The sequence below is a fragment of the Rhipicephalus sanguineus genome, chromosome 1 (assembly GCF_013339695.2).
Source record: "Rhipicephalus sanguineus isolate Rsan-2018 chromosome 1, BIME_Rsan_1.4, whole genome shotgun sequence".
Lineage (NCBI taxonomy): Eukaryota > Metazoa > Arthropoda > Arachnida > Ixodida > Ixodidae > Rhipicephalus > Rhipicephalus sanguineus.
In genome coordinates, this window is record NC_051176.1 from 336156124 (window position 1) to 336180289 (window position 24166).

The following is a 24166-nucleotide window of genomic DNA, read 5'->3' on the forward strand; positions in this document are numbered from 1 at the left end:
AATGTCCAGCTCTGGAAGCCACGTGCGCGCATTGGGAGATAGCTGTTGCCGCGACTCCGCTGCCTCTGCGGCTGATGTTATCGAGGTGTCGAAAAGCAGGAAATCCGAGGATGACGACCTTTCGTCGGACCCCACAGATAAGTCGACTTTACGATTCCGCGTATAGGTTGACTCCGATTATAGGTCGACCCCCGAACCTTGGAAGGTGACTTTATGAAAAAAAAAAAAAAGAATCTGCAATATACGGTATTTTGGAGTGTTTCAATTAGTTTTACAAATTTAAGGGAAGACGTGGGTCTTAAAAAGTGCTTTTTTTAAATAATTGGGTGAACAAAAGGAAATTACTATTAATACACTCCTTCAGTTTTTTTCTGCCAATTTTAAATTTCTGAGTAGATTTTTAATAGCTGCATTAGAACAAAAGATATGCTATTTCTACAACGTTTTCTAGCGCAATTCTTACAGGGACTTTTGACAACTTCTCTTCATCAAACACAAAAGCAAAGTATGTGGCAGATTGCCAGAAAGCTGGTCTAGCCAATGATGCTATTTTCTTACAATGTTGTTTACCAAATTATAATTCTCGATAATCGTGAAGTGTATGAAGCAAAAATTTTTTCACTCATATTTGCATCCGTTCATTTTACATTCTAAGTTCAATGAAAACAATGAAATTAGCATCATCGGCTAGACCAGCTCTTTGGCAGTTTTGCCACATACTTTGTTTTTGTGTTTCACAAAGCAAAGTTGCCAAAAAACACCATAAAGAAATATGCTTTCAGAAACTGCATATCTTTTGTTCTGTTCTAATGCAGTTAATACAGATGTACTTTAAGATTTGGAATCTGCAGAAAAAACTGAACAAGAGCATTTAATGTGAGGTAGGCGCTCCAAGAAAAGGGTTCAATGCAGAGGAGGTGCGACTGTCAACTTCTAAGATAACCTTGCACTGCAATACATCTCCATCAAATTTCCCACTGCAATAATAAACACGTCAGATATCGAAACCACATTTCTGCGAGACCTGTGCAACACTGTGCTGCTTTCCTCGGCTCATTTCTTTAGCAACAGGCATTTCTACACCCTTCTCCAATGGCGCGTTTCATAGTTTTTTCTAACCAAGCAAGGCATGGACATGTGCACAAGCAGTGCGCCGCAAAGCAAACAAAAAGACCGACTGCACGTTTCAATTTTATACAAAGAGAGAGCTGAGTAGGCGACACGCTGCACGCAACTAGCCAGGGGTGATCAGCTCTACGTCGCGATAGCACGCTTTGCATGCGCGACATCAGTATGTTTAAAAATAAGTATGGAAGTTTTGTTTTGCAAGCATAGCTTATGTTGCGTGCAAATAAACTGTGCGGGGAAATTACCGAGGTTGAAGAGCACTTTTGCGCGCTGGTCATTTCCAAACCAAAGCGCAGCCGATCGTGCCGAAACAAGTTCACATTGGTACTTATTTTCTTCGTTAGGTAACCAATACATACTTAAGATTAAAATCAGTTACCTTGTTCCGGGCATTGTCACGGCTACCTTATTGCCTGAACTGTGCACGAAGCACAAGGATGTTATCGCAGAGCAAACAAAAAACCAGCAGCGAGCATCGAAAAGGTTGCGATACGAGTTTTCGCACCCAGCAAAACATGGCAGATCGAGCTTACAGGCTTGTCGACAGATGGTGCTGTACCTTTTGAATATCGAAGTAGAGGCATTAGGCCAACATAACAAAAACAAAAGAAAAATATGTTTTTTTGTTGAGCCTGGTGGCACACTTGTCACCGCCCAGTTATATCCATCCCCTATTCCACTGGCCAAAGCGTGCATGACAATTTCCGCTGTGCTCCCTGACAAAGCCAATTAATTTTTAGCCGATCAATCTGAATCTGGTCACTTCGCACCGGATTTTGGTGCTCCCTCGTGGATTCGGCCCACCGCCCAAAATCTACCAGTGAAATTCACTATCAGCTACATGTGATGGGAGTTTTTCTCCCCGAAGTTTACACCCCCTGCTCAGGCAAATGTATAAATTTGAAGGCCTTAAAAACTTGACTGAAGGGGACAATGAACCTTGTTCGGAGAATAACTGCAATGTGCAGCTCTGCTTCTACACAATGGAGGGGACACTTGAGCAAATTGCCGTGCTTCTGTACCAGAACCTACCACGCTGCAGCTCAGAGGAAAGCTGCAGATTGCGGTTCAGCTCGGTAGCCAAGCAGCCTGCTTTTGCATCCGTGTTTCACCCTCCGAGATGAGGCACCACAGAAGGCTCAAGTGGATGCTTGTAAATGCGGGCCCCAGCCTAACCCACCCCTAGAGGGCGCCAGTGGAACATTCTAGCAGCACTGTTGGCTCATTTTGTCAGCACCGTACCTGCAGCCCTCGGATGGTCTCGCCGCCCTTGCCGATGACCAGGCCCACCCGGGGCCCCGGCACCATGAGTTCCACCACAACGTGGCCATCATTCAGCTGGCTTGGATCCCCTCCACGGCTTATGATTTGGTTGATCATTTCTTTTGCCTTCCTGCATCACATCAGCACAGACCGGCCCCATAAGCACAGTACATTTCTTGGGGGCAAGGACACATCGAAAGCAAAAAAAATTTGACATTCATGAAGCTGATATTTTCGAATTTATTTTGACACCAAGCAGCAAATGTTCTCACTTCACTGACCCTTATTTTTTCTGGTATTTCACCGTACACAATTACTCAAACTTTTAACCCTTTTGAAGTCATTCCCTCACAACAGCTTTGGCTGCCTTCCTTGTTTGCAGCTGCAGTATATTTCGACCTGTGACAGCTCAGGCTACATTTTTTTAAACATTCCTGTGGCACAATGAAGAGTTATCTTACCCCTCGTGTCTGCTAAACAGAAGTAAAAATTTGTTGCAATGTCCAGCAGAAACTAAATAAAAAAGCTTTGCAAAAGGACAACTCACTCAATGGCATGCCGTGGTCCGGTCAGGGTGCAGGGTCGCTCCGACATGCCCCCACAATCGGGAGCCATCTGGATCTTGCACCCAGACTCCGCTTGCAGCCGGCTGATCTGCTCGCCTCCCCGACCAATGACTGCACATCAGCAACACAGTAAGCTGGCTTGACTAAGCCACAACAACACTTTAATCTGCACAATAAAACCTTCACAGTGCCTCATGTTCAAAAATGCTCTACTAGAAGCCACAGACAGACTTGGTCAGTCAAGTCCATATAAAGAAGTGACCATCAAACATTCAAAGCCAGTTTTCTCGAGTGTGTTCACAATAGGTGCTACAATGAAGCCAGGAGTCATGGCTTAAGTTGAGTCACCTTTTTGAATACAAAGCAAGCCACACGAAGGCAGTTAAAGGTCAAATGCAAAGAAATTTCACACTGGTTATGAGCAGTACTAATGGTACAGTAAAACCTTGCTAGCACGTACTTACCGGGAACATGGTTTAACTAGGCATAAACAGTGAGTAGTAACTGCAAAATACTAATCTGCATCAGCACTGAAGACACTGTCATGCCAGAGTGAATCAAGTTTTAGCCTGAAGACTATGTCGAGCATACAGAAACTATGATGGAGGAGGGTGGAAAAAAAACAGTGGCAGAACAGATATTTGACTGATCTTCCCAGGCAAATGCATGAGTATCGAATGATCTGCTACTCTCACCCAACAAAAGCATGCAATACAGTGGACAACCCTTAGTTGCACATGCTGCCAAGCACAACCAAGATGCTTGTTGCAATTGGGTCATCTGTGATAAGTCACATTAGCAAGTTTATCAATGGTCGCCATCAGGCCTTCACAATTTGATGCTTACTGCGCTCGCACTAATCAATCACTGTAGTGCCCCTAATAATGTGGAAGATCTTTTGCAACACAGTGGTATGGGCCACACTGCAAACTTAGGCGCACAGTTAACATTCATGTGATAAAAGTAAATGCGACAAATTAACCAACAGGCATAGGACGACCCAGCCAAGGCAGTTCAAAGAACACTAGAGCACTTTTATAAAATCAAGGTTATGGTGCCATTTTATCATTTCTCGAGTGGCGAGCTTGAAAGCAGGTCAAATTGGCATGAACAGCAAATCACTACTACATGAAACGCTGATTCCTACAACTGACACACTTAAGATGCAACTTCATTAAATTAACAGGAATATCAATCTTGGAAGAAACTAGCCATTTTTAAATTGTCACTGTGAGCTGCGATACCAGCAAATGTATCGAATGCGAGCATGCAGCGAGGACTGGAGCAGCAAGAACCAACTGGCCGCCAGCATTTTTATTTTCATCGTACACGACATCACGTCTGCCGCGGTGGTGGCAATGCGGACAGACAGAAGAGATCATGAAGCTGTCCAGTTGTGCAGCCTTCATAGACAAGCCTATCACTGGTTTTGCACATAGTCACTGCCTAAGAGATGCCTCAAGTCCTAACTTTTGTTGCAGGCAGCCTTGACAGACAACACTAAACTTGAAGAAAATGACACAAACAGCAGGGATGGTGTAAGCATTTATTGCAAGTATCTACCCACTTCTCACAATGGCTAAATAGGCATTCAAGCTATACTTTGCAGTTTAGCTTCACCCTTTTCCAAAACTTTCATGCAACACAAAAAGATACTGCTGCCACTTGATAAATGACTGAAATCACTGCCCTCTGGTTATGCCGACGCTATCTGACAAAGCTCAAGGTTTGGCTCTTTAAGCAGTCATATTGTAAAAACTTTAGACACGACTCATTAAGTTCGTTAATTCTGTTGCAGTAGGTGTCCCTATGAACTTTTGAGCTTTCAAGGATTTTAACAAAGATTAATGGGCTTATCAAATGAGAGGACATCAAAATGCACATTTCGCATGCACTGAAATGCTCAACAAATGCGGCTATCACTGCTAACCTCGATGTGATTGGTCCAAGCCACACTGGAGCAGCAAGACTAAATTCTGCACCAGTTACCTAGCACATTTTCACACACAAATGCCTCGCTAGGGCACTGCTACCAAATTTTCAAGGTTTTTCAAAGCACAACCTGAAGAGTCATGGGAGATGAAAGAAGCTGAGTGCCTCCAGTTTCCTCGCTCAGTGAAAGATAATTCTTGGCAAACACTCGAAACAAATTATGTAATTTTTACATCAATGTTGCTGACTCCACTCCTCATGGTGCACCAATCACATCCCTGTAACCTGAAGCAACCATGGAGCTGCTTTCAACAAGCAAGCATCTACATTAATGGTGCAGAATTGAACACAAGGGTCACTCACTTAGTCCAACCATTTTGTCAGGTACACTCCACTCTTCAACAGCCGGTGCAGCGTTTGCTAGGGAACCCCTGAAAATGAAAAATTATTGTTGAGGCAATAGTACACACAGCTAAGGTCAGAAGTGTCATGCTATAGAGTGCAATTAGAAAAATCTATCACAAATTGGGTTGCAAGTAAAAGAAAAAGGGGCAGCCTCTTACCTCTGTTGAGCCAGTGCCGCTAGCTGTGCTCCGAAAGCTGAAAGACAACAGCAAAATTATGAGCATTCCCACTGTAGCAACACACGAGTTTCACAACCTACATTTTCGCTCCGAGTATTAGACTTAAGCCTGTTTCACATGCGAGCCACCATGTTTCACATGGTGGCTCGCAGACGCAGCTTTGGTTTACATGCAATGCCTCTGCACGACGTTGCGAAGTGTTATTTGAGGAGAGTACCCACTACTCGTGGGCTTCATTGCAAATATGCTTGTTTTGGTGCACATCCTTCATCAGCTTTCTACTTCAGTGCTTGACTTTCATACGTCTCATCTTTCAATGAAGTAAATATTCAGTATCTAAATATAATTTAAAGAACTTTCATATAGTCGCGTTTACTTCTGTTCTAGCTTTTTTTTTTAACAAAGGCCGTGTTGAGCACTCATAATTGTCCACACAAAAGCAAAAGACTTGTGTTGGTTTGTATGGTTTGAAGCTTGCGCAGTTCTTTCAATGGCTTCCTTCTTTGAATGCCACAAGGCGTTCGTGCGCCGTGCGGCACCGACTACAGTGGAACCTCGTTAATGCGTACCTGCCGGGAACGCCGCGTAACTACGCACTAAACGGTAGTACGCATTAACCACAAAGTAAAGATTTGCATCTCCTCGCGTACGGCATCGCCGCCAGCAATGAAATAAATACAGTGCCACAGCAAATATTGCCTAAAGTACCCATTGCAAAGCCTTTTCTTTCTTTTTGCCAAAGTGGAGAAAAGATTCTGGTACTCTCTCACGACCGTCCGATAGTGCCGATAGCGCGCGGGTGGCGACGCCAATCAGCATTTCGGAACTATTACAGGGTCCGGTATACGCAGTGACCAACATAGCGACAGAACGGACAGTGTCGGCTTTCCGCGATATATGTGCGTGCGTCTGTACCACGATCTGCTCATAAACGAAAACTGACGCAGTTCCATTGAAACGCGGTACGGCTGCGTGGAGCCGATCGTCTCCTGGCTAGTTGCGTGCAGCGCGTCGCCTTCTCGGCTCACGCCGTCACTGCCGGGCCGTTTGCTGTACCGCACGCGCGCATTTGTCGTGGGAGTGTTCTTCGTAGCCACTTCGCTCCAGACCGTGCACAGATGCGGCGAGTAATTTGTTCGGTTAACGCGGCGATGACGAACTTCCTGCAAGCGATGCGCACTCCGCGACGCTGTAGCGGTCCTGGCAGCGAACGGCAGCGCGTTTGGGTGGTCGCCCAATAAAAGCGTGCAGTATGGTTGCAACAGCGCTACGCTTGCTGTACCATACGTGTGCGTTTAACGTGATAGCGTCAATGCAAAGGTTTCTCGTCGCCCGCGACCAGCAACGCTCAATCTCCGCAACAGCGAGCTGCTTTCTTTTCTACAAAGCGGCGCGCGCTTGAACACGGCCCCGCGCAACGAGGCGGCAGAGATCGGCGGCCCAGCGCGTTCAGGTTGTCGCCTATTAAAAGCGTGCAGTAGGCTTAAAGTGGTGCTGCGCCGCACGCGTGCCCGAGCAGATATCTGAAGATACTTATTGTGATAAGGTTGTCGGCGATAAGTCATGCTGGCGCGTTCGTCGGTGGCCGCCGCCTCACCTTCGTTCTTTCTCGCTTACCCGCAAAAGCATCGCCGCAATCGCGCGGAAGTCGGAATCAGTGATCGACCGATCTACGCACTTCTCGAAAAGACGGAAAACCTTTGGCGGCACATTGTGGCGTCTGGAAGTTCAGCGGCGCAGTAAAATTTTATGGCACAAAACGTTATCGCGGTACGCAGGGTACGCACTAACCGGTAGGCGTAGGGCGAAGTACTACGGCTTAAGCGGTCAGCGAATGCATTGGGCTCTATGGGACTCGGTCGGGGATTCGTCGCAACTACGTTTTAACCGTTAGTACGCTTAAAGCGGGTACGTATTAACGAGGTTTGACTGTACCAGCAAATTTTTGAAGGAGCTCCAGTCTCTCTCTGTCTATGGGCATTCCAGTAAAAAGGCGGTGGCATTTGTTGTGGTCGGGGTATGTGACCATATAACGAAAGAACACAGCCAACTATACGAACGAGCTGGTTCGGGGTAGTAAGCAAGAAAAAGCAGCAACATGTGCTGCAAATGAAAAGTACGAAGCGCTGTAGGAATGGAAGCGCCGTCGAGAACAACAAAAGTAAAATAACGGCACTTCTACACTGCATGTGAAGTGCAGTTCATTGCAGCGGGTGTCTGCTAGGAAAACGAGTTCCTCCTGGTCAGCGCGCACTCTCTATTTTTACTTCTGCAATCACGGGCTCCCCGCGTCACTGCTCCACAATTTGCAGCCGCGAGCGAATTTTTTCCTACTCCGGCAATCTCAATTGCAGCGGTGTGCAGACGTACCACTCTTGGAGCAAAACCACTCATGTGAAACAGGCTTTACATGAACAGGTAAAGCAAACGCCTACATGGCAAATAATAAGCTAAGTATGGCACTTCATTATTCTAAGGCTGCGGGCAGCCACTGGACTGCAAGTAGGCATACACTGAACAAAAATACAATTTCAGAAGAGCTTCAGTTTATTTTCTCACACTTAAGTAAAAGGAGGGGGGAGGCGGGTGTCATTGTGCAGTTGCATGACGTTCCGATAACAGAATCAAATCTGCTTGTATTTTGGCAAGTGGCGTCCTGTCCTCACTATAGCACAAGAAATTCACTGGGAGAGCTTGCACAAGGTCCCCATTCAATGACCTCGCAGCACACACTCCTCAAAGTACCTTACAAGCACTAGACTTCGTCATTATGTAGCAACACAGGTCACTGAGGCAATTTCAATTTTTGAAGAGTTACCAATGTTCCCTCAAACTGGAATCTGCATGTCACTGCTTTACAGATCATCAATATGGTCGTCTGCATCGTTATCCTGCACTGTAGCCAGCAGTTCAAGTACTGACCTAACGCCGGCAACACATCCTTCGAGAGAAACAGCAATGAAATGTCCTTCCCTTCACTGCCTTCCATGCATCAGCAAGAACTTGCATGGCTGCCAGCAAATCAATGTTGCATTTTTTGGCACCACTGAAGCGCAGCACCATGCACGCAGTCAGCACGAGCAGTTTTAACACCTTTAGGATCTTGACGCCCCCGACTAATGAACTGGAGAACACTCAAGGCATTCGGGTGCAGAAATTCCCAAATGCCTCCAAATCATGGATGAAGCCATGGGCACCACAGTTAGCCTTCAAATAGCTGTTGTGTAATCCATGCTTTGAAGTTGGCTTCATGCCACATGGGTAAACTTCTTTTGCCTTTAAAAGCATCTTAGGCTTTTCCACTTTCCAATAACCAAAATGAGATCTTCCAATCTGCACATGTTCATGTGTGCAACAAGATCATGCTTACCTTACTGCATTTCCCATCGCGGCAAGAACATCCAGATACACTAGGAGTCTTCTCTGGCAGAGGCTTGTAGAATAACCCGGTCTCGTAAAATATTAAAATAGTCGCCTAGTAATGGCTGCGCAATGTTTGCAGCCTTCCGAAGCAGTAATCAACAATCAACGTCTTGTACACACCACCACTTTTGCCACAGATCTCAAAATGAAGGTCATACCTCAAACTTGCAGAGCCAGCCGTCGCTGACCTTGAAACTTTCAATTCCCATTCACAGCAGAATATCTTTTGCTCCAGTAACTTGCCACAGATGGAAATGAGCTTGGTAACCATAATGCTCAGCCAGATATACAAAGTTTAGTCGAAATGACGGAAGCTTCTCTGGGCCACAGCAGATTTCTGACCTCTCAGAGAACCTTAGCCGTATTGACACAGTTCAAGATAATCGGTTTCACTATGCCACATTACCTGGCTACTTCTAACAGACTGGCAGTGCTGTGCAACCTGTTTGACACCAGCCTCCTAATCGCCTTGTACTTACAGCCCTTAGCGTACCAACGCACTGCTAAAGTTCATCGGAGTAGGCTTTGAAGGGGGGACATGGGTCTTTAGACCAAAAAAAGTCATCAAAAAATTATTTTTCAAAAATAGCATTTTTGGAAACTGCATTTATTACTCTCCTTATCTGCCAAGTTTCATGTCTCTGAGGTTAATATTTCAGCTGTAACATCAATTTCAAAATATGTAGAATACCCGATTTTTTTGCCTGTGTGGATGCTAAAACAACATATTCAATGATGCCATGCTTGCATTTTGCTGCCTTGAGGGTCTACCAATTGTAGCCAACTACTGTTTTGCAAGTGTGCATGTGCACACACATTTGTGCTGCTCCACAACGAAATGTCACATTTGTTTTCTTCATTCTTCTCAAAATACTAATTTTGTACACCCAGCAAGACATTTACTGTGATATCAGTGGCTATCACAGACAACAAAAATTCTTTTTGTGGCATGAAGCTAAGGGTTTGGAGCACACAACATAGCAAGCAAATTTTGTGGCACTACTGCATGGCCATGTTCAAAACAATAGTTTAATGTACTGTAAAGTAAGGAATAATGATGCAATTATAAAAGTGATTCCTTTGTTGTGAGCCTTGTGCTTTCCCCTGTTGATGCATGTCATTTGGATATTTCTGTGAGGTGGTTATTTGTCTACTGTAGTAAGAAGAAAAGATAGTCTTCTCAATTATATAATGAAATAATGAACCCAGAGAAAAATAAGTGCCTCTTTAGAATCGAAAGAAGAAACTAAACAATCATGCCAATTCTTATAAAATTTGATTCAAAAACAACTAAGGAGAGCTTTAAAACACATGTCCACCCTTAAGGCCAGGCGCAGCAACAACTTCTTACGCAAAATTTCGTTAACATTCAATGACGAACACGGAATTGCAGCTGATGCAGCATGTAACACTGGTGCACGCAGCAGCAGGTATAGTAACTGGCAATTACCGGAACTGGAAAAATGATTGCAATGCAAATTGCCTATGAGCCAGAAAGATTCAAATGAAATTACAGAAGTCCACCATCTAAGAAGCCCTAACTTCAAATTAGGTGCAAGTTCTGGCCAAGATGGAGGTGGCAAAAAAGTTCGACATTCTGAAGACCACGTTCTCGCAGATTTCCATGGCACATACGTATCAAAGCAAATGTGCGCAACACCATATGAAGAACTGGAAAAAGTTTATGCGCATGTGAATTTTCCAATAGCAAAAGCCCTGCAAATGGTGCATAAGTCACTAAGACATTTGCAGCGACAGGCAACAGCTGCAGGAATTTCTGCCGAGATTTGAGCTGCAAGATGTCAACGTTGACGAGATTGGCCTTTTTACAAGGAGCTTCTACCAAACACTCCTGCTTTCAAAGGCAAGGCATGTATCAGAGGATGATGCTATTTCAGAGGATGACACGTACCTCGAGTGTTAACCAAACCATAATTCATTGTGTTTACTTCTGTACACTCAGTTAGCAAGGGTTGGTGCAATTTCAATAAAGTTGCACTTTGAAATATGCATACATTTCTTAAATCTACTCTTCATTACGCTACATTTAAGAGTCCACTGTATCATATTGTTGCAAATTACTCCTTGACATAGATATACGTATTTTTCACAATCGCTTATGTCTGGCACAGACTAACAAAAAAAGTGACGGGCTAACTTACGGTCATTCACGGCGGCCAGTTTCTTGGCGTCTGGTGAGCCATCTTAAAGAAAAGAAAGAGGGAAAAATGTTCACAAATGTGCATATATGCTGTCCAAAGACAAGCTACACCAGAGACTACCTCTACCATATGAAAAGAAATACCTTGCTTTGTTGGAGCATCCATTTTAAACCCTTCCACAAGCCAAAAGCCCTCGGGGTTTTATGCAAGGATGCACAAGCATTGCTTTTGCACTGTTTTTACACCCTCCAGTTATTAAAAACCACTGGAGGGCTCTAGCCAGTGCACTGAACCGGGATAATGCAAGGACTTTAATCAAATTATTTTCATGCTCCAATCAGTAGTCAAATTGCACACCACCCACATTACACTTGAACCAGCAAGTGAAAATTAAATTCAAGGGTTTATCACTCCAAATGGAGACACCTATCAGAGACAGTGCTTTGGGCCACAATCTTGTATACATTCTATCATAGAATGTTCGTTGTCATATTTGAGCCTCAACCAATTGCGCTCAGCAAGGATGAACTTCTGTATATCAGCAACCTCATGCTTAGCAGCACAGCACAAGCCAGTGAGCCACAGCACAGTTCAAAAAATCTGTTAGTAACGAGATATGGATGATGATGGAATACAATTAAGAGAAAGGAATCGTGATATGCTCGCACAGCATTCAGTGTCTTCAGCAGAGGTTGGAGCTTAAGCTGCATTTCTGACAGTAATGCCAGCTACCAAAATTCAGCACTTTTTGAAGATGTGCTATCTTTTCTTACAAATGTATGCCTGCCACATGATGCCATCTCGCCTGGAGCTCACTAAGAGTGAGGAATGGTTACTACACTGTTCTATGTTTGCACATGTTCTGCCACTATCATGGACAATCTGGAGGGAAAAACACGACACTTAAAATTTGAAAATCGGCCAGAAACGCATCTTCGAACTCGTTTTGCATTCCCGGGGGCCTTTTGCAGTGATCCTTGAATTTGCGCTTCAGCTGCGTGAGCATCGACGATACCGCCAACATGGTGGGATAAACACCGTTGGTGAGGCCTATTGCACTCCTCTGTTGCTATCCACAACAAGGAGTACACAAGGCCTCCCCTGACAAGGTGGGCAATGTCAACAGCGGCCGCATGGCAACAGACGATATGATCGGTGCCAGTGTGACCCCGTGAGAAGGCCACACTGACTCATCAGTCGCAGCAATGACATGGAAGACTGCCTTTTGCGAAGGAAAGTGGTGAAGCAATGACACCAGTGTGAGATCAGTGCACCCTTTCCATGATCATACACAGACTGTACGAGCTCGTTCCTACACAATTTTGTGATGTGAAATGTAACAAGCAAGCTTGGACAGTGAGATGTCGATACTACAGCGTTGCAGTGAAGCTGGCTGATATCCAGCTTATGCCCCTAACGCATGATCTCAAATTTTTATTGGCATTTTCCCAATTTGAACAGTCTTGAAATATTTTCAGATTTCTAAAAAAAAAAATTTTGACACTTGCCATAGTGGAAAAAAATAGCTGCTAATCTACTTAAGCTGTCCGCATTGTTTCTTCACCAGAAAGGTAAAAGCATGCAGTATGCAATTTGCCCATTCTGAATAGCAAAATTCTTATTAAATTCTTGTTTAAATGGGTCACATGTTGCAAGTGAAGATGGCTTTTTTTTCTATCAGCTTTGATGAGCTGTAACTCTAACTTGGCCAAGTACATCTATTTATACCTTAAACATTCATAGTTCCAGTACTCTAGCTCTTAACACAGAACCCAGCTTACACAATTGCTTTACATCAAATTGGAAATTACTTGCCCTATTAGAAGAGTAATCCTATTTTTAGAATTTGCACATCAAAAGACACTAACCGTGAAAGTTTCGTTTAGATCTAGCCATCGAAAAAGTTGATTTTCAAGTGTAGGATCTCCCATTCAGGTGGGTCACCACCTTCAAAATTACAATTATACTTTTGGCTTTTCTTTTGATAAATATTCTGCTAAATAACTTCTTTTGCTAAATATTCTTGAATAGCCAGGGAACTTGAAAATGGTAAATACTGAAAAATCGATTTTATTACAAAAAAGATGCATTTTCGAAGATGGTGACCTGCCTTAACTGAGCATTAGTTTGGACTGTGTGCAGAAGCCCTTGATGGTGAAAAAGCTCATCACCAAACTAGCTAATGCAACAGGTACACCATGGATCTATCTCACTTACCAGACATCATGCGTTAAGTGTGCTGCCTTTAGTGCTGTGAAATGGTAATTTACTAATACAAAAACAAAATCAATTCTCTCTTTAGTGCAGAGCTTGTGGAATTTCTAATACTCAAGGAACAAAGGTACACAGTAGTGCTTCAAGCACGAGAGATCCTACAAGCTACAGCACAGTAGCACTTTCAACCAGTAGGGCCAATGTTCAGAAAGCACTGCTGTGTTTACACAAAATGTGTGAAGATTGAAGTGCTTACACAGGTGTAAGCATTTCAAACGTGTGAAGATTGAAGCACATACACAGGTGTAACAAACAAGAACATAAAATAATGCTATTAATACCTGGTAACCAAGGCAAACAATTAGTGCTCAATAGCGTCCAGACTACAAATATTTCAGCAAAGGAGAGCACACCTACTTGCAACAGCCCTAGAAACCATCACCTACTAGTACAAGCATGATAAAACACTGCAAACAAACAGCACCCAAATATTTGCAGAAATGCATGACATGTAAATGTTCCTGAAACATTGTGCCTGAGTACAGCACTATTTGTTCTCTGCTCAAGACGGGAAAGAGTTGAAAACAGACAGAACTATTCAAGAAGTTGGAACCAGAACTGCGAAAGCTATACAATAGCAAACACAGCTCCAGCACACTATCCTAATTCAGCTAACCTTCCACAGCACTAAAGGTATGACCACAAAGACTGGGCCGGCCGCTCAGTGCCAGTAATAAGCGGGCGAACTTGTGTGTAATATATTATGGCCAAAGGCCTACTTTAAATTTAGGTACACTACCTGTCTCACTACCAGCTTTAACAGCCCTTCCCACACCAGTGAACAAGACATGTCAGTTGTAGCCCCTGTTTTTTCACATGCCTTGAACACATGCACAAAAATCAAGAAGCTGGAAAGAAGCCACTGAAGTAGTAGCCTTTGAACAGGTTATAATCATTTCTTTATATCCATTAACGAAGGAGGGGACTGCGGGTAAAAGTCGCTTTTGACACAAGCAAGTTGACATAGGCCCACAAGCCACCCCAGGGGTTATCTCCCTGACTAACCAATACATTTAGAGGTGGCTGCAAAACAGAATGGGATATTGTATCCTCGAGCATGTGAAACTTGCTACATCAAACATACTTCCAGTAATCACTGTACTATCGGCGTCAAATGAAACACGAACAGCGGAGCACATGCCACAAGCATTAGCGACTGTATAGTGCACGCCATCCAGTCATCACGATTCAAAGGCGCACACATCCGGTGTGGCAGCACTGCACGATTGCCCTATGGGAGACCAGCGCTGGATAGGTGGCGCGCCGAAAAAGTGCGCCTGGCGGGGAGTCGCGACAAAACTCAGCCGCTCGCATGGCCTCCGCGCCGCCGGCTAATCTCGGAGGCCATGCCGCTCGCGCTGAGACGACCGGCCGCACTGTACCGCGGTGAGCGCTCGCGCGTGCACCGTCCCCGTGCTTCATTTTGGTGCGAACAGCTCGAGCAGCCATTGCGCCAGTAATACTGCTCTATGGTTTAGAAAAAAATAACTTTGTCTGGAGGTTACTTTCTCAAGAAAGCACTGGAAAACGGAGAGAAGCCCTGCAAAGCAGACTACGTCTGTGCATACGGCGTTGAAGAGACAGTGGTGTGCCGTGGTGGCGACTCCGTCGTCAACATTTTCTGGTTGCGTCCTGGGATTTGTGTCAAGCTAGTGCAGGCTCACAAGCCTCCATTGATAATATATACGTGCTGCGTCGATACCAGCTGCCCACTACTGCAGTAAAAAAGAGGCAAGGAGTGGGTGCGTCAACGTTTTTCTGCCGTGGTATATGTATGCCCATCCCGCGGTATTATGCACGCGGACGTTGATCAAGCAAACCACCGTGCTAGCGTAGCATGTACGGTGTCGCGCTGTTATGCTCGAGAGCGCGGATAGATTCCCGGCCACGGTGGCCGCATTTCGATGGGGTTGAAATACAAAGAACACCCGCATACTGAGATTTATGTGCTCATTAAAGAACCCGAAGCGGTCAAAATAATCCTGATTCCCACACTACGGCGTTCCTCATAATCATACCTTGTTTGGCACGTAAAACGCCAGCAATTGTCGATGTTGATCAACACGTTTGTTCTAGCAGACACAGGCAAGCGAAAAAACTAACACAGTACGTTAGGCGAATTAAACGGCGAGTAAAAATCCAAGACATTTGACCATTTTCTAGCGAGGCATAAATTGCGATGTCACTTCGCCACAGCAGCCAATGCACAAAGAAGCTTTACCGCATCGGCTGACTCCAGAAAGCTAAGCTTCGACTAGTCCACTGCTTTGTTCGTGACAACTCTGTCTGTGGCACAAGTGCCGTTCAACGGAGGCATCCATCGCGTGCGTATTCCTCATAACAGTTCAGCGGCTTCGGTGAACGTGCCCCCGTACGCATCTCGTAGACAGACAGCTTTCCTTCTGCGTAACTGTGTGCAAATAATGTAGTCTACCTGCCTATTGTGTCATATTCACATCACGCGGTGGCATCAGAAGGAGCCTGGTGGGGGTCAGATGAAAAGATTGTTACATATGCCGCATGCTGCATTAATATGTATGTTTTATTTACGACAAAACACCGATTAAATTCTGCTCGATCGCCCCGGTTTCCACTGGTGGCCCTCACTATCGAATAAATCTAGCAGACGCGCAATTTGGTTTAGAAACCAGCCCGACGCCACTAGACAGGCGAGCAAGAGCAGAACATACTGTGCTCGCCTGACTGCCCAGATGCAACGCCGCATCCGTTCCTGCTTATATGTGTTAGAAGCAAAAGCATAGAAGAATATGTCCTCCGTCATTTGTACGTATTGTGGCACTTGAATGCGCAACAGTACCGCCAGCATCCTTTAGTTTTGTTTCGGCGATACGCGCTCGCATCGCCTCAACCAGTCGCCACTCTCGTCCGCGGGAGCGGCTGGAGTATGCGCGCTTTGACCGCCAGGGCGGCACTGCCCACACCGCGGAAACTCCAGCGCTGGTTCCCTATAGTGCAATATTTTTGCTTCTGTTCAAGTTCCGATATTTGAAAGGAAAAAATAATATATAAGTGAACAAAAAAGTGAAACGGCCAAAAGCGCCAGGTACGCCCACGCCGGCCGCCTTTATCACCATATCAGAACTAGAACACAAAAAATCGCACAATAAGGGGATCGAAAGTGCTGCCAAACCGGATGTGCGCGCCTGGCAGTGACTGGACGGCGCGGTAAACCTTTGCTAATGCTTGGGCCACACACTCCACTGTTAGCGTTTCATTTGACACCGACTGTGCATATTCTTTATTTGGAGCACTGGAACCAACATCTCTTCCGTTGTATACTGCGATAAGGGGAAACACCCAAAACCCAATTACATGTTTGCAATCAGTGCAAAAAGAAAATTTTTATTCAGTAAACTTCAAAAATATAAATAAGTTCGAAGATGCACGTTATGAGGTAAAAAGGTTTCGTAGAGATCTAATGGGAGGCCTCAGCCCAAACCTGTTTCTACAAGGAAACTTGTCTTTGTCAGGCCCTGACGAAGAGAAGTTGCCTTGCATAGCTCCAGGGTGAGCAATCCATATTTGCAGTTTTAATTCGGTGCCTTTAGTTCTGTATTACACAATCACAAATATACTGCTAGTACAGGGTAGCACATTGCCTGAAAATCGCTGTGCAATTTTGCTGCACTGATACATGCACTGCAATATGCACAATACACGCCCTGAAGTGACGAAATGAGTGATTATATGCATGGTAGACACCACTTGCTTCTTGCTACAGCTGTGCCGCACAAGGAAGCAAAAATAATTTTCTGTACGCCATTTTACGATTGTGATTTGCATTTTTTTGCCAGACTCCTAAACACTTCCACGCATTCCAGGAACAAGTTTTTCAGGCTCACTTGATCACAATTGCAACAACCCAGGCAGCAGCAAACGAAATGCTACACATAGAAAAATCGCCGCTGTGGTGTGCTTATGCAAGCACGGGCGCTAAGACACCACACAAAAACTGAATAAAGCACTATACAAAAACAACACATTCCACCCCAAATTCACCACCGCACACCTGCAATACCTAACTCTAGCCACACAAACATTAATGCTTCAGCTTAAACAGGCAGCAGTGGAAACATCAACCGGGGTGTGTGCAGAGAAACAATGCGCACAGTGGATCAAACAGCATGGAATTAATTTGATAAGGTCACTACGCAAGCCTTTATTTCTCCAGATAGGTTGGGCCATCTGCTCATGTCACCAAATGACGATCGACTACCCGTCACTTGTATTTTTTTTTTATTTGGTACGACAGGCTTGATCGGGTGCATTTTAAGGTTTCAATATTCACCTTTACAACTTTTTGTCCCATTTTTAAAGGCGAGTAAAAGCACGAATGCTTGGACGCCGCGCTGTGCCAGCGGCGCCCGCCGGCAACACAAAGGCTGCCACGTGGCACGAGCCGGTACCGGCGTCCAGGCAGCCATGTTGACTTGTTGAACAACGGACAAAACGGTCATTACTCAAACAGCGCGGAGTCAACGTAAACCTTACCATTCCTGTCCATGCTATCCTCTAGAGGCCGCTTGGTTCCACCGCCAGGTATAGCGCCCGCTTCGGAATTTGATGGGGGGTTAATCTTTGCAGCGATCTGCACAGAGAAAGCCAGGCATCGCCAGTCATCAGAATGGCCAAGAATCGGCAACAGGTCTATGGCGCGGCCGCGCTATGCGATTAAAGCAATCAAGCCATTTTAGACTGCGCCCGATCTCAAAAAAAAAAAAAAAAAAAGGAATATCGCATACGCAGACAGGCGACTGCTGCTCCACAGGTTACAAAAAAAAAAAAAAAGTTCAGGAATGCAGAAAAGTGATCCACTAACGCGTTACATTATTCATACTAAAGTTATACTTTTCGAATCGCAAAACATGTTAATCATCAATGGTCCACGGCGTTTCAGCTATCTGATGCCGGTAAGAGCCTGCGTTTTAGGCCTCGGTAAAAGCTCCGAACAGCAAAGATCGCTAGAAAAAATTTACCATTTACTTGTGAGAAAAACCCACTAATTTGCAGCAACTCACTCACTTTTTCGCCTCTCTTGCCATTCTCTTTTAGCTCAGCGAAAAAGCCTATGCGTAAAAAATGCAATTTGTTAGACACGCGTTCGGCTTAACACCCACGGCATGCTACATCAAACCACGCCAGATAATGCCGGCCATCACTAAACCTCGAACTACGAAGAAGCGCTCTGCAGACCGGGCATCATTTAGAGCGCATACAACAGTCTTTATTTGTCTGTCTACGCGATCGGCACAGTTTTAAATACATGGCCCAGAGCAGGACAAAAACCTTCCCGCGTGTCCCCTGCCCGAGTCGGGATGCCGCACAATGACCGGCTACACCGTTAGGCTTACAGTGCCGCCCAAGTAATCCTGCTACTGCGGTAGAGGAAATAACCACAACCGAATCTTTCTACGAAACTCGACTACTTCGAACGCGGCGGCAGCGCAAAAACGCAGGGATGACACTATTTTACACAGCTATATGCTGCCGCCAAGCGCCCGGTACCCCACGATGCCGCCTACAGCAAGGAGACAATGAGCTGACCCCCCCCCTCTGAAACGCCAACATCAGTAACTAGTTTTTTACGCGGAATATCTCAAAATAGGTCAAAATGGTCTTTGGACTCACCTGTCGCGCTCTTTGCACAGCATCCGCGAACGCTGCACTAGGATCGTACCCACTAGAAATATTTGATTGTGGCGGCGCAACCGCGGTAAAATCCGACATGCTGCAAGACCTCAATATGGCGGTTGTACATTTGTCACGTGATCTGCTAATCCACGTCGGAAGAAAACCCGAGAGAAAAAAGGCGAGAAACGATCGAGGCGCTGATTGGTCGCCTTGCAACTACAACAACAAAAATATATATTTTAAAAATTCATTCCCTAGGTTACAAATTTTACACATTTATAACATGTTGTTTAAGTTATAGTTATGATTACATTTCATTTTGCAAAACTTTTTGTAGCGAGTAAAAATTGTACCGTAGCGCGTTTTAATTCATCCTGCCCCGCGTGCGCGGCTTGTTTCGTTTGTGCAAGTCCGGTTCACGCTACACATGTGTAAAATCGTTTATGTTTCTTGTACCAAGGCAAGTGAGCGTCAATTTCATGTGTGCATTCCGTTTTCTGCAGCTGTCGCACTCATATGCTAGCAATATACGTAATTCGGCGTTGACAGGGGCAACATGAGCGGTCTTTTGTTCACACTAATGTCCACGAGTTGTCATAAGGCTGTGTCTAGCGTTTCGTCCACACGCAATGATTTATATTTGCCGAAGTTACGTCCAGCGTGTTCGCGATGCGCATTTTACTCACCATTTTGACAGTGTCAGTGGTTAGCCCCTGGCACTGGAGCGCCAGTAACACACGTTGCCGCTTCGCGGTGAACCTCCGGCGATCTCACTATTTCGCTCGTGTAATTTCAAATGAACTAAAGCGAATCTTTGTCCCAATGCTAACATTTTAACTAGTAAAATCGCCCTTATGGCTGTAGATGCTGCAATCATTGCGTAGGCATTATATGTATATTGTTATCTATCAGACAGGGGAACCTTAGCAGTATCGTTGGAATATTCTTTCAAAAATCTGCTTGCGCAGACTGACTTGGCCGAAGACGGTTAAGAATTAGCTAAGAAAAGAGAAGTCAAACATACCTTTCATGCTTTTTATAGATAATGCGGTGCATCCACAACACAACAGTGTTGTGTCACATTTTTTTTTCCCCACATATTCAGGCTGTTTTCATGCTGGAAGGGTTGCCGGATGTTGCTGTGTTTGGGTGTGCTAACTGTGGAGTGGCAACTTCATTATATTTTTCCTTAATGATAATGTAGACTCATGGAGACAATGTCATAATGACTTCTGCTGAGCTGATATTATCGTTTTATTGACAGAGTACACTGCAAGCAGCTCAGAGAGTTCGAGGAAAGAGGCAGCGCAGAACACTCGGGTACTTTGATGCCGTGCATCGCTTTTGCCCTATTGGCAGGTGTAAAATTGTATGTCGTCCATGCTGGAAAATTTAGCATCTATCTGGGGCCTTATTCTGACACGATCACCTTCAGTGTCACTCTGCGTAACGTAGAATTTCGCATGTCCAATGACCGAAGTGTCTGGTTGCCTGCCTTTCCTCAATCAGCCAGCCCTGAAAGCATCATGGTGACATCTCCAACTCAAAATATGGCCCTTGATATAATCCATGCTTTCTATGACAAATGATGCATACTTTCACTTATGGACATCACTGTCAATGTTGTAGGCGTGCACTGGAGTATGAAAAAAAAGATGTATCTAGGTATAGAATCACACAACTCAAAAAGGTTTTTCTACTTGTCAATCTGAAGGCCATAGTACATTGCTTTGCCTGGAGGGATAGAGGAATTTTGTGTCTAAAAATGCTTGCGACAAAGCAAGCAACTTCAAGAGAGCCAGTGGTTGTCACTACATTTGACACTTGTGCTAACCAGGCTGTCGGCATGTGCGAAGTGTGCCTTCTTGCCTTTGTTGTTGCTTCATGTGCAATCACTGTAAAAAACTGGCGACTTAGTCTAAAAGTGTCCCTGAGCTGTGCAGCATATCCTCGCACTTTTATTCCAAGGTGAATATCTTCTGGCTAGCCCATATTCCCAGTTCTTGAGTACGCACTGCACACGATTCCAGTGGCAATGAAGGGGCCCTTCGTTTGTGGAAGAACACGCAGGAGACAAATGGCTGATTTTCTCATGCGAGTAGTACATAGTCACATAGCCCATTTCTTTCTCAGTGTAGTAGTGCACCATTCTTGTACCCAACACCTTTTCACGGCTCTTCTGGGCACAACTCCTCATTTTATAAGTTGATGGCCATGAAATTATGCTGCTTAACACTTTCATGACCACAGAAAAGTCGGTTGTTTTTGGGTAGTCCAGGAAATATTTTTTTCCTGTCAGAAATTGATTAACGGTAAAGTGCAGGGTATCAAATTATGGAGGAAGAATTGGTCTTTTCAACAGTATTAATTTCAAACAACAGATCCATTTCAAACAGTATCAAAAAAATCAAAACAAAAGAAATATAACAAAAAGAAAAAAATTCATGAGAACATCAGTGCTACTCTGCACAGGGTAAACATAACAAAAAAATCGAAATATATGTTTTGATCACAGCCCCGCCACTGTGGTCTAGTGGTTATGACGCTCGACTGCTGACCCGAAGGTCGCGGGATCGAATCCCAGCCGCTGTGGCTGCATTTTCGATGGAAGCGAAAATGTACGAGGCCCGTGTACTTAGATTTAGGTGCACGTTAAAGAACCCCAGGTAATCGAATTTTCCGGAGCCCTCCACTACGGCGTTTCTCATAATCATATCGTGGTTTGGGACGTTAAACCCCAGATATTATTATTTATGTTTTGGACACAAAGCCCTTATAGAATAATACTGCAAATATAAGCTCTGTAAGTACGAAAGTTATTGAATACATGGAATGCCATGTATTCTGAAACAATGTATCCCATTACAGTCCTCATGATAAAGACAGGAGATTGTACAGCAGTGGAGCTTAAAGGGACTGACAACTGGCCAGAATGTGTGATTAGATCCTTGTGGTAATGAAAAGACTGTGAATTATAGTGACAGATTCAAGCATCCTTTTCGCGATGGAATAGAATTTATATTTTTCAATCGTGTTTAAAAGTAAAAAAGAAACGGTGTGTTGCGCAGCTTATACTCACGGACATGTTTTCTTGGCAGTGAAGGGAAAGCTATGGGGGCGCAGCTTCTTCACATGCACGCCTACGCGAAGTAGTCCGGCTTGGCGCGTGTCTCGTACCGCTGTGGAAAGTGATGGCTCCGTGCAATCAGCATTGCATAACCGACGCAGACGCCACTTCGCGTCTGAGGCACATGTAAGAGGCGGAACTTTCTAGTGCATGCAAAAACACAAAGTAACAACGTAAAAAGTGAAATAAATACAAGTATCTTACTGGTGTGTGCTGCGTCCTGTCCAAAAGAGCTACACATAGAAAATAAAGGAGTAGTTTTTATACCTTACGTAGAAAATACGGACGCAATTGTGGAACTACATTCATTGGCGGTAGGATACACGCAATTTGGCTCTGTAGTCTTCGCTTCGTTGCCAAGAAAAGTTGCCGAGTTTAGCAGAAGAGCCTTCAAGCTGGATTATGGAGTCGTTGACTTTGCTGTACATAGTCTGATGCTTTCATGCACACCACAATCAGTGCCCGAAATTGGAGTAGGTATATTATTATCCATCCCTGCTTTATTCTGTGTTGCTTACGGGGCAAAAGGAGTTGCACACCGAGGAGCCTTCGCGGCAACTAGTGAAACATGTTGAGCCGTGGCGCATGCGCACGGTGTGCACGCATGCACAGCAAAGCACTGCAGACAAAAACGAACTGCTCTCGCCCTCGCCTCCCACTGCTTGCAACATGTGTTGTGTGTATACAACTTCATAGTCGCCGCATATTGGCCATTTAGAATGTGTATGTTTCACGGCGTAGTCCACGTTACCATTCCGTGATTCATTACTGAGAACTAACAAACAGTCAAGCCAAGGAAAGTATAGATGTTATTCGTAGTAATTGTGATATAAGTGAGAAGACATTAAAGCGGACGAAAAGATAAAAAAAGAAAGCAAGTTATCTTTTCGCCCACTTCAGTTTCTTCTCATTTGTATCAGAATTACATGAATGACATCCCCTATACTTTCCTTGGCTTGATTGTCTGTTAGTTCTCATTAATGTTGTGTCTAACAAAGAAAAACGAGCCTTTAAAATCCCCCTTTCATTCATTGTGATTAGACGCTCTAACCTGTAAGCTCTCTGTTGCGCTAAAGAAAACAGGTACCATAAAAATTGGTTTTCGGTCCCTTTAAAGTACGTTCTGAGTGTCAAACATTTGTACATTCAGACAGTCATATGTTAGCATCATAATGACTGCTTTGTTCTGTGCAGCCTAGCACATCTCTTGTATCACACAAGCAATGCAGTGTATTTGGTGAATTATGTTCTGTGAAGAAAGCTTTGGTAAGCAGGCAATTGCGCTAAGCTAAAAGGTAAAGACTTTGCATGTTGATTTGACACATAACAGAAAAGAAAAGAATTGCCTCGACTCAGATTATTCCATACTTGATACCAGTACACAGTGAGCATATCCTCGCAGGGATTCAGTGTGGGTCAAATGCAAAAACAAATGCTGCAGTGTACTTGGATATAGGTGCATGTCAAAAAAATAAAAAAGCAATGTGGTCACAAATTGATACGGCACCCTCCACTTACTGGATTCCTCATAACTACAGTGTTGCTTTGGGACATTAATCTTGACAAATTAATTATTCGCCAGAGTGGCTTTTGCGTTGCACAGTGTGAAATAGCTCCCTGGTTCATTGTCATTTAAGGGGGGACATGGCTTGTGGAGACCAAAAAATCATCAAAGAAAAAAAAGTTTTTTTATTACATTATTGAGATTACAGCTATTCTTTCGCATGAAAAGCCCAACATAAGTCTTATAAGATCAGTATTTCATCTGCTGTTTAGATCCGTGCAACGAGTACGAGCTGAACGTTAAATGTTATTGGGTCACTTACTTAGCTTGTCTGAGTGATATCTCATGATTTAGAACAGCTAGGGCTGTAAATACTTCTTTAACATAAAGTCCAAGCCGTGTATCACAAAGTGCTGAGAGCAGAATTCTCATTTCCTGCTCATAGATTTTTAAAATTTGATTTTCTTTTTTCTTTATGGTAGTCATGGTAAAAACATCGATTTCTTTCATCTGCAGAATGACAAGTTGTGATTCAATCTGAAAACTTTTTG

General features: G+C 44.3%; 1 protein-coding gene across 6 annotated transcripts in view; it reads right to left on the reverse strand.

The window, feature by feature from the left end:
* Positions 1 to 24166, reverse strand: part of LOC119379577 (far upstream element-binding protein 1) — a 61537-nt gene that overhangs the window by 36617 nt on the left and 754 nt on the right. For 3 of the 6 annotated variants that reach the window (XM_037648881.2, XM_037648880.2, XM_037648879.2), the window contains exons 1-7: positions 18982 to 19124; positions 17845 to 17941; positions 11059 to 11100; positions 5453 to 5489; positions 5253 to 5320; positions 2939 to 3068; positions 2371 to 2521 (exon numbers count right to left, since the gene is read on the reverse strand). In XM_037648881.2, coding sequence (XP_037504809.1) covers positions 2371 to 2521; positions 2939 to 3068; positions 5253 to 5320; positions 5453 to 5489; positions 11059 to 11100; positions 17845 to 17941; positions 18982 to 19080 — 624 coding nt within the window. In that variant the 5' untranslated portion in view covers positions 19081 to 19124. Of the gene's footprint in view, positions 1 to 2370; positions 2522 to 2938; positions 3069 to 5252; positions 5321 to 5452; positions 5490 to 11058; positions 11101 to 17844; positions 17942 to 18981; positions 19125 to 24166 lie in introns of those variants that run through there. The other 3 variants (XM_049412023.1, XM_037648883.2, XM_049412024.1) reach the window with 3 other exon arrangements.